The sequence below is a fragment of the Setaria viridis genome, chromosome 5 (genome assembly GCF_005286985.2).
Source record: "Setaria viridis chromosome 5, Setaria_viridis_v4.0, whole genome shotgun sequence".
NCBI classification, from domain to species: Eukaryota; Viridiplantae; Streptophyta; class Magnoliopsida; order Poales; family Poaceae; genus Setaria; species Setaria viridis.
In genome coordinates, this window is record NC_048267.2 from 36160640 (window position 1) to 36177958 (window position 17319).

At 48.0% G+C, this 17319-nt stretch overlaps 3 protein-coding genes and 1 non-coding gene across 4 annotated transcripts; 1 reads left to right on the top strand and 3 right to left on the bottom strand.

Moving 5' to 3' along the window:
• Positions 1-881: 881 nt before the first annotated feature.
• Positions 882-2014, bottom strand: LOC117859284 (early nodulin-like protein 1). The gene is made up of 2 exons (XM_034742495.2): positions 1702-2014; positions 882-1625 (listed from the first exon to the last, which is right to left on the bottom strand). The coding sequence occupies exons 1-2, from the start codon at positions 1889-1891 to the stop codon at positions 1117-1119; spliced, it is 699 nt and encodes a 232-aa protein (XP_034598386.1). The 5' UTR covers positions 1892-2014; the 3' UTR covers positions 882-1116.
• A 4063-nt stretch (positions 2015-6077) lies between these two features.
• On the top strand, positions 6078-7278 carry LOC117856499 (uncharacterized). Its single transcript, XR_011898389.1, has 2 exons — positions 6078-6488; positions 6575-7278. It is a non-coding gene; the product is annotated as an uncharacterized protein (transcript).
• Positions 7279-7650: 372 nt separating this feature from the next.
• LOC117856500 (uncharacterized) lies at positions 7651-8999 on the bottom strand. The gene is made up of 3 exons (XM_072294019.1): positions 8773-8999; positions 8364-8689; positions 7651-8150 (listed from the first exon to the last, which is right to left on the bottom strand). Exons 1-3 carry the CDS (start codon positions 8997-8999, stop codon positions 7651-7653), a joined length of 1053 nt encoding a protein of 350 aa, XP_072150120.1.
• Positions 9000-15547: 6548 nt separating this feature from the next.
• On the bottom strand, positions 15548-17319 carry LOC117854993 (uncharacterized). Its single transcript, XM_034737261.2, has one exon. It carries the CDS (start codon positions 17139-17141, stop codon positions 15984-15986), a length of 1158 nt encoding a protein of 385 aa, XP_034593152.1. The 5' UTR covers positions 17142-17319; the 3' UTR covers positions 15548-15983.

The window sequence follows — 17319 nt, forward strand, 5'->3', positions numbered from 1 at the left end:
GCACGAGTCTAAGGGAAGTTTCTGTAGTTTTCTGATAAAGTTGCGGCTACTTTTTTATTCTAAAAAAAAGTTAACAATAACTTTTACGGTATGTGTTTATTTTTCTACGCTCAAAAGCCATGAGAAGTTCAGAAAATTAAGTTTTTTCAACTTTCCATATAAAAAGTTTCTGACTTTTCAAAAACTGCACGGAAAGTTCGCTGTTTGTTTGAGCTACATAGAAACTTTTCATTATGAAAAAGTTAAAAACTCAAACATTTCATTATGAAAAAGTTAAAAACTCAAACAGGAACTAATATATAGTCCATCTCTCCCCTCTTATTTTTCACTAAATTTATTAGAGTTTGAGTTTCAGTTGGATATATACTTATAGTGGAATTTTCTCCTCGTTCCCCTCCTCTCTCTCTCTCTCTCTCCAATTTATCACCAATCTGAGTGGCGCTCAACGCAGACAGCCTAGGTCATATTCTACTTGATCTTAGGTAAAAGAACACGCTCCCTCTCTCTCTCCATGTAAATGGATGAGTCTCTGAGTAAAGTCAGAGAAATTTGGATGATCTATCGGTCAGCTGGCGGATGAGCTTCCTCTGCAGTTACTATAAAGAAAGAGACTCAGTAACTATCATGTGTGGGCCTGATCCTTATCGAGCCCACATGGCAGCTATTAGAGGATTTGGTGTTGTGTGAACCAGCGACCTAGCACTGGCACCGTCATATACCAACGTATTCCTTTGAAATGGATGGAGTATATCCTAGTTTTTGTTCTTCTCCATCTCCGTTTGCGGCGGTGGCAGGCAAACGCTGCAAAGGGAGCATGGATCCATGGAGGCGAGCGCGGAGGGGATAAGGGAACCTGGAGGCTTTCAGCATCAAATGCCTCGTTTCACCGGCGTCGAAGATATTATATCTATCATTTGATTCCACACACACACTGGTGCGCTCAATGGCCCAGTATTGTATCATGTTACCTTGTACATGAACATTTGACTAGCTACGATTTATTCTCTCATACGAACACAAACTGCTAAGTAACCATCCCGCAGTCCACCGAACGACACGACAACCGTGCAGAGATGGAAGTGAAACGAACGATACAGGCGAAACATCCTCAGGTTTCTACAGCATAGTACATAGCACCAGAGCCCCTACAACCCCAACCACAGAGCCGACGATCGCATCGCCGACCGACCGTGACGCGCCGGCCGTCGGCGGTGGCGCCCCCAGCAAGCTACTGAGCGACGTCCCGTCGTGGCCAGAGGTACCTAACGGGCTCATCCCCGGAGCATGCGCGTACTCGGGCGCCGACGCCCACAGCGGCGGGGGCGCGGTAGCGCCCGCCGGCGGGAACGCCGTCCACTGTGAAGGGCCGAGCGCCGGGGCCATGGCCACGGGCGGGCGAGGCGCCATCACGATGATGTACAGCTTCTGGCCCTTCTGGCACCGGTCCTCGTCGCTGCTGATGAAGAAGAACGGGCCCGACCGGTCGAACCTGAACACCGAGCTGCTGCCGCTGCCGCTGCCGCCGACGGCTTCGAGCCGCTGGACCGGGCTGCGCGTGTTGCACGTGTCGAAGTCCTCCTCGGTCACCAGCAGCACCGAGCTGACGCCCTCCTCGTGCGTGAACACTGCGAGCCAAGACACGCGCACGTCGTGTTAGTTTCGAACTTAACCGATTCATCGTGTATTCGGGTGCGCAGTTACCGATGGTGTCGTTCACTTGGAACCGGTTGCGGCCGGCCCAGTGGTTGTAGCTCTCGGTGGGGTCGAGGACCCAGCCGTCGCGGCCGCCGGCGTAGAAGACGTACGCCTCCGACGAGGAGACCACGGCCGCCAAGCCCACGGCGATCGCGAGCCACGCCCCCGCCGATGACCACGCCTTGGAAGCCGCCATGGCTTGGCTCCCCGTCCCTCGATTGGCCGGCAAGTTCTTGCAGCTAGAGCTACAGGAGGGGCGCCGATCGAGAGATGGTATATACGGCAGCAAAGGATTGGAGCTGGTCGTTTATATAGGCGAGCGGCCAGCGGTGCGCGCGGAGGCGGAGAGATACGGTTGCTGACCGCGGCAGGTCACAGGTGGAGGCCCCGGAGGGATGCATGGCTATGACTCTGCAGCCAGCAGCAGGAGTCCCACCGCTTCGCGGGCCGAATTGATCGATCCCCATCCATCTTCTTGCTCGGGTCTTCGATGTCATGCGCGCCTGCGGCGGGCGGCCGGCACGGCGGCACCCTGCAGACGCGGGGCATCCGAGGAAGGCAGTTTCGCTTGCACGACCATCTCTATATATCTGCTGGGTCCATTTTTCTGACTTGAAGAAATGCACATTAAAATTCTAGCATATGGATCCGTATATCTCGAAGCAAACCATACTTCTACATGTTATTCATGCTTTAATGTGGCATTTATTTGCTAAGAATAAAGGTCATGTGTCGCTGCGGATCAAATTTCAAGCAAGTCAACATGCAGACATCTGCCAGGAGAAACTAACTGACACTGAAGTTGGTGAGTAGCATTCGGAAATTTCGAGTTCATCTTCCGTAGAAGCTAAACTCAAAATTTCGTGTACATCCACTGTTAGCAAAAATTGCGGTGATCAACTTGCGGGCACTACAATACTACTCTTTCCATCTAAAAGATGTAAGGCACATACTCAACCCAAGATTCAAATATTTTAATATTTGACCAATACTCTAACTTACACATTGGATTTGCATTTGAAGACACTTCCATATGATCTCAATTTTGTAGTTCTATATATTATAGTGTATATAAGATATTAATGATTTGATGTTGGACGCGAGTCAAAACCGTGCATTACATTTTAGGATGGACGGATTACTAGGATACCTTCGGCTTCGTGCCTTCGTCCTTCCGGATGTAGCAGATAGGATATGCTTACTATATTATAACTAATAATTATAACATGTCTTATGCAAACCATTATGTCTTCAGTTTTGTTTGAAACACAAGTGTGGTAAGTGTGAGTCGTACTATATTGCGACTGCAACCAGAAATCATAAGTATAAACCCATATGTATATCGGTAATCAATGTAGGGCTGTCCGACTTTTTTTAACGAACCTAACATGAGAGCTGCCGATTATATTAAAAAGAAGATGAATCCAGACTAGGTGATACAACCAATGAAAAAATAAAATCAGCCAGTTGGATTGGAGCATCAACACGCACTGTACACTCCTCAACTTAGAGCAACTCCAAGAGCTCCCTTAAACTACTCCTAAAATCTTAATTGAGGGAAAATAGTAAAAAAAGTTGCTCCAACAGATCCCCTAAACCTCCCACAAATTTACGTCCACCCGCATCCGGAGCTAATTTTCCCGTAAATATACGCGGCGCACCTCCTTCCCCAATCCATTCTCGCGCGCCCACTCGCACCTTTTTTTCCCCACGCGCGCCATTTTCCCGAGCATCTTCGGCAATGGTGGCGCCGTTCCTTATCCTTGCGGTGGCGGCGGCCACGGCGCCTGTCCTCCCCAAGCGGCGGCGGCAACACCCCGCCTGTCCTCCCCGAGCGGCGGCGGCGCCCGGCCTTTCCTCCCCGAGCGGCGGCTGCGCCGGCGGCCGGCCCTCTCCTCCCCAAGCGGCGGCGGCACCAGGGCTGTCCTCCTCCCCGGCGGCGGTGCCGGCAGCCGGCCCTCTCCTCCCCAAGCAGCGACGGCGCCGGGGCTGTCCTCCCCAAGCGGCGGCGGCACCAGGGCTGTCCTCCTCCCCGGCGGCGGTGCCGGCGGCCGGCCCTGTCCTCCCCAAGCAGCGACGGCGCCAGGGCTGTCCTCCCCGCCGGTGGCGGTGCCGGCAGCCGGACCTGTCCTCCCCGAGGGCCGCGACAGGAAGGTCCGCTTCATCCTCTGGATCGTTGGCAAATAGTTCCCAGGTACGGTTCCAGGTGCTCGATTTTCCTTCTGGTAAGCAGGTCTCTTTATTAGCTCTAGCAGTGTCCTGGTTGAAAAACCGATTTGTTAGGTGTTTTAGATGTTGGATTCAATACTTCTGATGGTTGCTGCGATATTATCCTAAATTGTGCTATGTTTCTCGGCCCTCTCTGGATTGTTTGCAAGGATGAAATTGAGCAGTCTCTGAAATTGTTTTCTTGCATCAGATCCATGCTTGGGGATGGACACCATGCATGCGTGCTAGACTGGTAGTACTTGGCTATGCTAAATTGACATGCTATGCTGCTAATTGAATGAGCACTAGTCGCGTAGGTTTGTTAGTGATGAAATGTAGCTAGAAAGGCAGAGGCATCTAAAGCGATTGTCGGGGCTAGCTGTCCGTTCATGCAGGTTGAGTTACTTGCAAGGGAGAGGAAGAGCGATGACCTCCTTGTGATTTACTTTTTCTTACAGTTCTAGTAGATCAAAGCAAATCCCTAATGTGGTCTATACAGAAAATGTAAAAGAAAAGGAAAGAAATGTACCACTAGGACTTCCCGTTGTTGCCGTTGGGCCGTGAATAATGATGCACAGAATGGCTTGGGCTTCAAATCTTGTGCAGAAGTCTTGCTAGAGAAGAGAAGCATGAACTGCAAGGCACATCATAGACCTGGTAGTTGAAGCCTTGTGCTGAAGTTAAATGTAAATATAACTGTGTTTTGAAAACCCATAAATTCGTGCTAGATTTGGCAATGTACATTGCCTGGCGCAATCTCATCCCAAATGAATGGTCTTTCTAGCAGCAAGACCTTCAGGTGTAGTGCAATGCTTTGAACCAATGGCTTGCAAGTTCAGCAGGTTCAGAACACAAAGATATCTGTTTACTATGTCAATGTTGCTTGAGTAATTGGGATAGGAGTCACAGAACAGTTGCTTGAGTAATTCAACATCTGTACTAATTCAGCATCTACTTAGGATGTTGCAGGAAACAAGTCCTAACCAAATAATTTAGTCATATAACTGAGCTGACAAAACTAATTTGGAAAAAAGCTTTGAGATATCCAGGCTGACAGCAGCAGCTCTCCCACGTAGAAAAAGATATCAAGGCTAACAAACTTACATTCTCCAATTTGTAAGCATTAGAAAAAGAAAGGGGCATCAAAAAACAACTTTGAAAAAGTAGAAGATACCAGACTGATAGTACCGCATAATGAATCTGTAACTGACTAAGTTTTTGGAAGTAACATGCTTATAATTGTATCTTAGCTTAGTAACACCATTGTTTTCGTGTTACAGTAACTCCAAGAGCTCCCAATGTCAAGCGCTCCCATCCGGCAAGTTCAAGATTGGCGCGGCAGGCAGAAGATGCGTCGGGTCATGGCCATCGGCGGCCCCAACGCCCAATGGAACGGCGGCGTCCAAGATTTCTAGTTTGCCGGTGGTGAGTACCTTGGCCGGACTAGTGGAGGTGAGATACGAAGTGAAGGGCAGGGTCGACGACCACCATGTCCTCCGATAGACGGCCTTGCCGGCGATGATGATGATCCCCTGGCGGAGCATTACCCTGGCAGCGATGCCTCCTATGCAGCCTTTGAGCACATGGCCAACGGTAACGATTTTCTCAATGGTATCATCATGCAAAATACTAGAAGGACAAAAGCTTTTATGCACATACTGTGTCAAATATAGTTTTCTTCTTTCTCATTTTTCTAAATGCATTTTCATTGATTGATTCCTACACCGAATTACATATGTTCAAATGTACCTTGGAACTATCTGTCATCTTATATCCTTAAAATATACAGTAGAGTTCATAGTACTGGGATGTCCTATGTTGTTGATTAATGAGCTTTGAAGATGATATACAGTAGAGTTCAGAGTTCAGAGTACAGTAGAGTTCTGTTGCATGTCGTCCTGGAATTGTATTACATCTCTTTGGTTTGTGAAGTGTTCAGGCAGTAATATTTCTGAGACTGGTACAACTGCAGCTGATTGTGGATGCTTGTATCATATCTGCATGTATTGCTTGCACGTGTTAGTAGTGTCTGATTTTTACAGTGCATACCAGAAAGAAATGAAAGTGGAATCCAACCAAAAGTAATATATTTGGTAGCATTACTACTGCTCTATGTTTTATATTCATTGAGGTTTGATAGAAAACTTATTAGTGATTAAATGCTTGCAGGAAATGGGTATTTTTCCAACATGATGATGGATGAAACCAATCAAGGGGATTTTGATAATTATAACAATACATGTGCTGACCAACAGTCACAAGCAATTGAAAAAGTTCCAGCAGCCCCCCCTGCGAGGCCAAACCATAAGAGATCCAAGAATTTCAGTGACCATGAAGATGAGGTTTTGGTTTCTGGATGGCTGAATGTAAGCTTGGACCCGGTCGTAGGCAAAGATCAAAAAGGTGCCAAGTATTGGTCTCGTATCTATGAGTACTTCAATCAACACAAGACGTGCCCCTCAACGCGTACAATGAATTCTCTTATGCACCGGTGGGAGACCATACAAAAATGTGTGAACAAATTTTGTGGATGTCTATCACGGATTGAGTTAAGACGTCAAAGTGGTACTACAATGCAAGACAAGGTACTCACTATGCAGTACCAGGTTTTGTTTTGACTATTTTATGTTTTTATATCATATATGAATATTCCTTGGATGTTGGTGTGCAGGTTGCAGAGGCATGTGCTTTGTACAAGTCCGAAGACGAACATCAAAAAGCATTCCAGTTCATGCATTGCTGGAATAAGCTGAGGACACAACCAAAATGGCTTGCTAAAATTGATGAATTGGCGGCTGGTAAAACATCTCACAAGAAGCAGAAGACAAGCTCCAGTGCAAGTTTACCAATTGAATTAGGAGAAGGTGAGGTTCAAGGCATAGAGGATAATGCATTGACAAGGCCAATTGGTAAGAAGAAGGCAAAACTAGCACTACTGCAAGAGAAGAAAAAAAGTGTGACAGCAACCTTAGAAAATATGTGGGTACAGAAGAAAGAAACTGATGAGGAGAAAGAGCTAAAAAAAGAGGAGAGGTTCAACAAAGCATTTGCACTTGAACAAACAGGATCGAGTTGCAAATGAAAAACTACTTCTTGAGTTGAGGAGCCAGGAGGTCCAATTGCAAAAAAGGAGGGATGAAGAGAGGATTATGACCATGGACCTTACCGCCATGCCAGATGAGCAAAAGAAATACTATATGTCCTTGCGCGCTGAGATCATGAGTCGACTATCTATGTCTAGTACTTAATTACTATCATGTTTGTGTTCTGTTGATTTAGGAACTCTTTACCAATTTCATACTTGTTTTATTCACTTCGAACCTATCGATGATTTAGTCTGTTTGATATTGAACTATAAAGTCATTTATAAATTTCCGTTGCTTCCTGGAAATAGGAGAGAGAATGGTCAGGGTTGAGCTGAATCTGCTGATTTCTGAGCCGAAGACTTCCGTATTGAACGAGTTGCTTGGGGTCTGCCGGCATGACGATGGCCTGGGGTGTGCCGGCGTGATGGTGTGGGTGGCCTTGTTTAGGTGGTTCATCTTTTAGAAAAAAATTAGAAAAAGATCGTGTTTGATATTGAACACTACAACAATTTAGAAATGGAGCATATACCATGCTGATGAACATCTACCTTAGTCTACCTTAATTTCTAAATGATGAATACTAATGCGCCAATTACAAATAAATTTATAAAGTAGCAAAAATTATTGAAAATAACAATTACTAGAGTTTAACTATAGGTAATCATTTGTAGAGGTCTGGATGATGTTGCCACAAGTGCTCGATGAGGTCATCTTGAAGCTGATTGTGAATATCTTTGTCCCTTATATTCTTGTAATTTTTAATAAACTCCTCAAGTTCAGGTGTTTCATCGTGAGAAATCTTCACCTTTTCTCCCACCCCATCATAATTTAAATCATCTTCCTCATCACGCTCATCCTCAACTATCATGTTGTGCATAATGACACAAGCCCTCATGATTTGTCTGAGGGTGGCTTCATCCCAAAATCGAGCTGGCCCCCTAACGATAGCGAAACGAGACTGTAGAACCCCAAACGCTCGTTCCACGTCCTTCCTACAAGCTTCTTGGGCAGTTGCAAAATATTTCTTCTTGTTACCTTGTGGATCAGGTATGCTCTTCACAATTGTGGCCCATGAGGGATATATACCATCAGCAAGATAATAACCCATTGTATATTCGTTGTTATTAATGGTATAATTCACCTTTGGAGCTTGACCTTCAGCTACCCGTGCGAATAAAGAAGACCGGTGCAAAACGTTGATGTCGTTGTGGGAACCAGGCATCCCAAAAAAAGCATGCCACATCCAAAGATCTTTATCTGCAACAGCTTCAAGTATAATTGTAGGCTCATGCACATGCCCGGTATACATACCTTGCCATGCTGAAGGACAATTTTTCCACCTCCAATGCATACAATCAATCGACCCAAGCATACCAGGAAAACCTCTACTCTCTCCAATGGCAAGTAATCTAGCAGTATCATCTTCATTAGGTGATCTCAAGTACTCATCTCCAAAAACCTCAATAACAGCACTGACAAACCTTCTCAGACTCTCAATAGCAGTAGTCTCACTAATACGGACATAATCATCTGTAGCATCAGCTGCTACTCCATAAGTTAACATCCGAAATGCTGCAGTAATCTTTTGCAGACTAGAAAGGCCAAGTACACCGGCAGCGTTTCTTTTTTGCACGAAATATTCATCGTGTTCCTCTACGGCATTCCATATGCGTACAAACAGTGTACGCCTCATTCGAAACCTGCATGTCAAGAGTAATGAGACACATGTATAATATAATTTTTTTTGAAAAAAATGGTTGAAATAAATCTATTGTTTACGTACCGTCGTCTGAAATAACTATGTCCGTACGTAGGATCATCTGAAAAATAATCTTGATACAACCTTTGATGCCCTGCCTGTCTGTCTCGCTGAAGTACTCGATGACCTATGATAGAACCACGATGTTTTGTTTCATCATCGGACTCATTCGCATTCACGGTCACATGAGTAACAGAGATTAAGAAATCATCATCGTCATCATCTGACGATGAATCCAACACTAGATGCATCGAAAGGCTTCGATTCATAGCAATTCCTTTTTACCTGTCTCCAATTATAGTTGGAGATCGAAGGAACTGTTTTTCCTAGGTATTGACAGCCACATAAAAACACATTACGACAGAATCCTCACATGTCAAAGCTGATCGCAACAAAAAAACAAAATGAAAATGATGCTAGGCAGTAATCATTACTTTGATCCGCGCAGTGCACGGAGGATGATGCCGGCAAGGAATGCCATGCAGGGGCTGCTGAAGTCCACCGTGCGCGGGGGTGGCGGCGTGAGACCTCTGGCGCACGGGCAGGTGGCGTGATAGGGTACGGAGGAGTATTTTTGATGGGCTCTGGACACGGTACCAGGGAAAAAAATCAACGGATACTAATGGGCCTAATGCGATGACGTGGCCTCTTTTAAATTATTGGGGAGTAGTTTTTAGCGATCTGCTGTGGGCTGATATGTTTTTTGGGGAAAAAAATTTTAGCATAGCTCCCAATATCTCATTTTGGGGAAGAATTTTTTGGGGAACTCTTGAAGTTGCTCTTAGTATGGTTGTTTGACTTGTCTCCAAGTTTCCAAAATTGGTAGAATATGCCATATATCATTTGGTTTTGCAATCAGAATACGGCCATATGCTTGCCCATAAGCCCATTGTGTTGCAGCAATGCAGATCAGAGCATACCATAAAAGTTTACCGTGGTAGACAATATATGCTAATCTGGGACTGGGAGGCTATTCTAGATAAATGGCTGAATGAACTGCTGATCAGACAAACAAATACTCATGGGATGAAACGTATACACAAGGAGATACATTAAATATTGAGTTAAATGCATCATTAATATATAAACTTGGTGAGTGGGTGCGCTTAGATAGATCATCTTTCAAATTGTTCATCTGGAAACAACAACTTGGCAAGTGGTGCATATGGGTCACCGGAACGATACATGGGAAAAAAATGCCACGTAGACAACTTATATGGAATGTTTTTTTAGAAAAGTCCTTGCTAATTCTAGCATTTATTTGAGTCGCATTTGTTTTCAGATTTTGTTCCCACAATTACTTTTAGACTCGAAATTCAGTTCCAGGTTCAGAATAGAGCACTGCTCTATATGTCATCTCGTGTGCACTGCCCAATGGTCTCGACTCACATCTACATTCTATTATAGCCTGACACGCAACATATTTAAATCAACGTCGATTAGATCGTCTAGGAATCCACTTCTCTTCTTCAACTTAATCAGTCGTGACATAGCGCTAGCTTTGATGAAAGTTTGCAATCAGGACATAGTGATCCTACAGAAGATACTGAAAACTTGGTGACCATCATGATAGAAGTAAGTTAACCTTGCAAAACCAACTTTGGTAGCTGAAATACGAGTATTAGCTAACACATGATAGCAAGGACATTTTAAAACAAATTAGCTAACACGCTGCCTACGTAGCATTTTTTCCCACATGTCGTCCCAGTGACCCATCCGTAACTACCTACCAAGTTGTTGTTCTTAAATGAACAATGTGAGAGATGATGCACCTAATCGCACCCATTTGGCAAGTTTATATACTAATGATGCATTTAACTCTTAAATATTTGATGTTTGCAAAGTACAATTATATAAACTGATGGGGAAGCTAAATTAGTAATTACTCCCTTGTAGAATGCACTGTTGGGATATGAGGTAGGCTACACTAGCGCAAATCAAAAATTTCTACCGCGTAAACCAGGAAAACTGCCGTATAAGGATCACGGGATTACCACTCGACGCACTACTGGTGCGGAAGATGTAGATTTGCGTCGATGCAGCGAAGTCGATCAACGTAGTCGTACGTAGTCGATCACGTCGATGTCCAGCAGCTCCTCAGCAGTTCGTCCACATGCAGCAAGATCGCCCTTTGTGGCGGATCCACTTCGGATTTGCTTGGTTAAACATGATTTAGCCGCCTGATATGCGACACTCATGCCTTAGCCAAGTAAACACGAAGTGCCGTCGGATTTCATCCGATTTAACCACTTTAACAGGACCGAATAGCAAACCCACACGAAGGTGAGCAGTTCTAGAGAATACAGCAAGTCCACCAAGTTAAGCAATTTAACCATCTAGTTTGGTTATAAAACATCATCAGAGTTTACAAGGTTTGAAAGAAAACCACCGAAGATAAAACAACAAGCGGAAGCTATTTCGTCGGGGTCGGACATCCCTGGTGAGGCCAACCGGGACGTCAAAGATCCCTCTCCTCGCCGTCCGAGGAGGGGTCCCACTCGACCGTCCAACCCGGAGGGAGTTGGGGCGGCCAAGTGCCCACAGAAGAGGGCTCAGAAGCAGCAACTTCACCTGAAAAGAAAGAGCCACAACAAGGCTGAGCTACTAAGCTCAACAAGACTTAACCGACAGGGAGCGCGCTAAACTACCTCTTCTAGACATGCAAGGCTTTTTGGCTGAGGGGTTTTGTTTGCCAAAAGCGCTAGATGTATCCCTACTTTCAAGTTTTAGCTCCGGTTCTAAGTTCATTATCCGTTCTAAGTTTGCAACCTATTCTAAACAAACATAGAACAAACCAAAAGGTATATATCTCATCAACAAAACCATGTCATCATCAGATTCCTTATTTACTCAAGGTGACATAGCGATCAAGCAGTCTCAAACTGTGAGAGGCAGACGAATCGATTCGAGTTTCTTAACCATGCATGGCGAACCTAATCTCACGACATCCGCGCACCATCAGGGTCGCTTCCTGTGTCGGCCGTCCCCATCAATTCCCAAGCGCGTGTCAGGTCCAAACTTTCCTTGGCATGCAATGCTCCACAGTCCCGGCCTCTGCCGTACTGTGACCGCACTTGCACCCACATGATGCACCATGGGAACCTTGTTCCAGGGACAGCAGGGGTATAAGCCACGCCCTAGTTCAATCAGGTACTAGGCTTCCCCATCCCATACTAGGTATGAGATTAGTACCTTCAAACACTTGATCACGAACACCACCACTGTCGGGCCTTAGCAAGTTTCATAGACAGACGGGGCGATCATCCGACCACCAAAGAGTTACCTCAAACCCTGCCCCGTCCATCGTCCTTATAGTTGTGACAGAAGGGTAAACATCCAACTCCTACAACTCGCGAGTGACAGGGAATCACTCGGCTTTTACCGTTTCCTATTTAAGCAAGCATCTACTCGGTCCAATAACTAGTGTTCAGATCAGGGGAGCTAAGTTATGCATCTAGGGTTCCAAACAACTCCTATACGTAAATGCACAAGCATGTTAAAGAAGGCATGCGCAAGTCTGGTAAAACATAGGGGGATTCATGCATCCGGGGCTTGCCTTCGAGCAAGGAGGAAGGGAACTATTCGACTTCTGGGGCAGCTTCGGCTTCTGGGGGCAGGAGCTCAGCTACACCGTCGTCTTCTGGCGCCGGGTGCAGCTCGTAGTAGCCGTCGGCGAGATGCAGCTCTACACGAATGCAATGCATTGGTTAGCATAGAAGGTTATTTCAACCGCAACACTTGGAAGTCTGAGCCCAGAAACTTGCGACAAGTTACAGGAGGGTGGGAAGGTTCAATGGAGTTGATGGAGATCAAGAGGCAAGGGTCGGAGGGAAGGAACTTATGATCTGACCCTTAATCTAGAGGGTTTGACGTACTAGGGGTCCTCAGACTCAACGCTGAAAGGTCCCCAAGTTTTGCACATACACCCTCGGTTCAAAGAAAAAGATACAGGCGAGCCCTCGGGCGAGGCGGAAAAGGGTTGGCGGAACAGACAGGGTCGGGCGAGACGGAACCAGGGTCGGGCGGATAAGAGGGGTCGGGCGAAGCGAACAAGGGTCGGGCGGATAAGAGGGGTCGGGCAAAGCGAACAAGGGTCGGCAACCTACCTTCGTCTTACAGAGGAGGCTTGGGCGGAAGAACTAAGGGCTTGGGACGGTGGCGAGAATGTCCGGCGGCGGCGGTGCTTCTTGTGGGTCACAAGCAAACTCTTGGGTAGTACTGAAAGCAGTGGCTGGCGGATAGGGGAAAGCGGTGGTGCTTGAGCAGAGAGGAGAGTTCCTCAGACTTAGGTGGTGGCGCTGTGAGCTCGAACAGGGAGCAAGAGAGATGGCAGCTAGGGCAAGGGAAACTCCGGCGGGGCTTGCGCATCCCGTTTTATAGCTGCGCGGAAGAGGGAAGGGGGAGCGGCGCGAAGGCCGGGGAAGAAGCGATGGAGTGCTCTGCCCGGGCGGCGATTGAGCGACGAGGGCGGTGAAGCAAGACTTCGGGGATGACGCCGGCGGTCATTGGGCACTGACGTCAGGGCGGCGCAGGCGCGGGTTTGCCGGTGGTTGAGATTTGGTGGAGGCGGGCGTCGTCGTGCGGTGGATCTGATGGAAGTGACCGGGAAAACAGCGTTAGGATCGAGGGTGCACAGGTGAGAAGACAGGCGGCTGCGGGCGCGCGGGCGAGCGCGGAGCAACAGATTGTCGGGGCGGCTTTTGACAGGGCGGGAAAAGGAGTTGTCGCTGCCGCGGTCTGGGTTGGCGGAGGAGGAATCGTCGTGTAGCGAAAACCGGGGCGGCGCGACTGTGGCGAGGTGACGGAAAAGACGAGCGGCGTCGGGCTCTACGGCCGGGGTCTGGCGATGTGATGATGGGCGCGGGCGGCGAGGTGCTGCAGAAAGGGTAGCAGGGGAGCTTCCGCCGCGATTGGGGAAGGGGGCGCGAGAATCCATCCGGTCGCGGGCCGAAGACGAGGCGGAGCGGCGGACGTCGGAGGAGTTGAGCCACGCGGCGGGGGGAAACTGAAGCGGGCATGCAACTCGAGTGCGCCTGTCGCGGGAGATCTGGGGGAAAAGATCTCGTGGGCCCACCGGTCAGTCTCGGTGGTCCACTGCTCAAACTGGAGGGCGATGCTGCGGGATGACTTAGGAAGATCCGACGGTGGGTTGGGGGTCGGCGGGGTCGGAACTGGGGAGACCACGGCGAGGGGTCGGATCGCAGGGGTCGGAAGATCTGGAGGTTGAACACTTAGGCTTGGAAAAACTAAGACAGGTGATCAGGGGCTCGGATTAAGATTGATGCGAAGGATTTTTGTCCGAGGTCGTTACACCCTCGTACCGCGGCTCGTCGTTGGCTCGTCGTGGCTCGTCAGCGGCTCGTCCAAGTGCTGCAGGCGCAACACCTCCAAGGTATCCACACGTGCAGGGAGGAAGCGTCGCAAACCGGACTGCTAGATCCGTGAGTTGCAAGAGGCGAGGGCGTGGGAGGCGCGGCAGATGTGTTTCGCCAAAAGGTGTAAACCCTAGGGAGCCCCCACCCCTCTATTTATAGAGGTTCCTAACGGGCCTCTGGGTCCGAATCCCATTAGTACTTCTAAACCTAATCCAACTCGGATCACATTCGAATTGGGCTTCCAGCCCCTTAAGTGTGTGACCCTATGGGTTTGGATACGTATAGACATGGCCCGAGTACTCCTACTCGGTCCAATAGTCAGTAGTGGCCTCTAGCAAGACGTGCCAACTCCTATATGCACACGAAGATCATATCAGACGAACCATCACAACATAATATACATGCTATTCCATTTGCCTCACGATATTTGGTCTAGCTTCAAGCCGACCGCTCTTTCTCGATCCTGTGATTCGGAATCCCTTTGTAGGTTAATTGTTAACCGTACGTAGCATGGCCATGCATTTTCGGATCCGATCACTCGAGGGGCTCAGAGATATCACTCTCAATCAAAGAGGGGCAAATCCCATCTTGATTGACCATGTCTCATAACATGATTCTTGACAAACCCGAAAGTTACCTTTATAACTACCCTGTTACGGCGTAGCGTTTGATAACCCCTAAGTAAGTCGATCCACATCTTGAATACATGTGACAATCTCAGGTCTAAGGACAAAGCGTATATGTTGTTTAAAGAGAGAACTACTTCTCGTGTTGGGTCAGTCCTAGCACATGTCTCCACATGTGCCCACATTATTAGTTCAACATCTCCATGTCCATGACTTGTGAAACATAGTCATCAACTAATACATGTGCTAGTCTAATATTCATGTGTGTCCTCACATGAACTCCGACTAGGGATAACTTTAGAATAACCATACAAGTAAAGAGTTTCACACACGATTCACATAATTGCAAATCAATTCAAGTAGCCTTTAATGGATATCCAAAGAACACAATATAAATCATGGATACAAATAAAATATCATCATCTCTATGATTGCCTCTAGGGCATACCTTCAACATGCAAACATGAAGATGCTCTTTATTCTGGAACCGAGTCTCACATTTGTACAGAAGCAAGGGCCAGAATATAGAACTGTTTCAGCTACCCGCATGAACAGATTGCAGAGATGTTCTTCCCAGTAGACATATTGACCTCCTACCTGTCCGAAAGCACAGAGGAGGCTCTGAAAATGAACAAAAGATATCAACCCAGAGATCAGGTGGACATTGGTAACCTTGTAGTATCTCCAAATTTCGTAGGCACATATATCTCCAGTGTTAGAGCAAAATGAAATGAACGGTGCACGTTTATTTGGACTATTAGAGACAATAGCACACAAGCTTCTGAAGGAGGGTCCTACTGTCATCCTAAGATTCAAACAAGTTCCATTCCACCGGTCAAAATGTTATTAGTAGCTAGCAGGATCATATCATACAACAAAGATCAAGATCCCGAGTGTGATGATTCAGAGACAAATAAGAAAAACCTTATCTTGATGAACAAAGAGTAACATTACAGGTCAGAGAAAAATCTCACTGAACTATCTCTGTGTATACTTCTTTTCACCCATTCGTTGCACAAGAGCCAGCTGAAAGCAATGTACAATTGTACATATTTGATATTTCACATCATCAGGTTAGTCTACCAGGAATTTTGAACAAATATCTTGCACGTGTCTTCTCAATTCACTGATTCGTGAAGCAATAACTCCTGAGCAGCAGTGCAGCTTCCTCTTCATCCAACCCGTTTAATTTTGTACAAAGCTGCACAATGCTGAAATGAACAACATAGCCTCTTCATTTCAAGTGCTTCTCAATCCAATTGAACATCTCATCAGCGTGCAAGCTCGTCATCTCATGGTACCCATATGCAAGATTCAGCTCCTCCTGGATGTGGTCAGCCAAAGGAGACACCTCCTTCCAGAACCCCCTCTTCACCAATGCATCCTTCCATGGCGTTGCCCGGCCATCCTCCTTCATATACCCTTCATCATCAACAAATCCTTCCTCCCTGAACGCCGTCCAGATCTTTTCTGATAGCACGCGGTCCAGCCCAGTTATCCTCTCCGACAGCAGCGTCGGCGTCAAAGGGAGCTCAAGGCTCTGGAGCTCCTTCACCTCAATGCCATTCTTCATCAGCATCTTCGAATTCCTCTCCAACAGCGCCGCCCTCCGCCTGTCTTTCGGCATGTGGATGAACATCGTGGGCGGGTATACCGCCGGCGGCGCGCCAGCTGCCCCGCCGAACGCGCCCTCGGCGATCATAATCACGACGGCAGCGAGGCTCATCTTGGCCGCGAGCCTGGAGACGAAGTACCCGCCAGAGGAAGCGCCGAGGGCGACAACCGGCAGGCCTTCGAGTCCGTTCTTGGCAGCCCAGGACTGGATCACCCGCTTGGCGCCGTTGACCTCCTTTCTCAGCGACCAGCACTCCCCGGCGCTCCCAACGGCCAGGACCGCGAACCGCCTCCGCAGAGCGAGGTCCGTGATGGCGACGTCTTCCGGCAGTCCAACGCACCCCGGGCAGCGCGGGGACGGTGGCCAGAAGTTCTCCGGTCGGCAGCTGCAGCCGTGGGCGACGAAGAGGACTGCCCTCGCCGGCGCCGCAGCGGGGAGCTCCCAGATGGCGCGCGCGCCGTCGAAGATCTCCACAGTCGGGGAGGAGAGGGACGGCACCTCCCCTCGGGACTCGTACGGTCGGGCGGCGGTCTGGGAGTAGAGGAACAAGGCGGCGGCGGCGAGCAAGAGCAGAGCCAGCGACACGAGGGGAGTGGTCAGATTCAGAGCTAACCGTCTCGGAGCGTGGGACGGTGGATACGGCTTGCTCGGCCGGTGCGAGGCAGCACTCGTCCCGCTCATCTGCTTCGCCGGCTGCTTGTTTCTCTGCAGCGGCGGGGATGGAGAATCGGGCAGCACGAGTGGCATGAGATCTCGACGGGGACAAGCGGTTCGCATCTTCGGGCTCGACGAACGAGGAAGTGATGAGCTGAAAGGCCGGAGTATGGGCTGAATCTGGATTTGGCAAACCAGGCCTGAAAAGAGGCCTATGATGGATGATGGGCCAACATATATGTGAATTCTCTTATTGGCATGGCTTGGACATTTGTGGTCCTAGCAAATAAACTACGGCCCG

Coding starts and splice junctions, on each gene's coding strand:
- LOC117854993 (XM_034737261.2), bottom strand. CDS start 17,141: ATGCGAACCGCTTGTCCCCGTCGAGATCTCATGCCACTCGTGCTGCCC.
- LOC117859284 (XM_034742495.2), bottom strand. CDS start 1,891: ATGGCGGCTTCCAAGGCGTGGTCATCGGCGGGGGCGTGGCTCGCGATC. Junction 1,626..1,701: donor CCAAGTGAACGACACCATCG/GTAACTGCGCAC, acceptor CTTGGCTCGCAG/TGTTCACGCACGAGGAGGGC.
- LOC117856500 (XM_072294019.1), bottom strand. CDS start 8,999: ATGCATCTAGTGTTGGATTCATCGTCAGATGATGACGATGATGATTTC. Junction 8,690..8,772: donor CATAGTTATTTCAGACGACG/GTACGTAAACAA, acceptor CTTGACATGCAG/GTTTCGAATGAGGCGTACAC. Junction 8,151..8,363: donor AGAGAGTAGAGGTTTTCCTG/GTATGCTTGGGT, acceptor TCGCACGGGTAG/CTGAAGGTCAAGCTCCAAAG.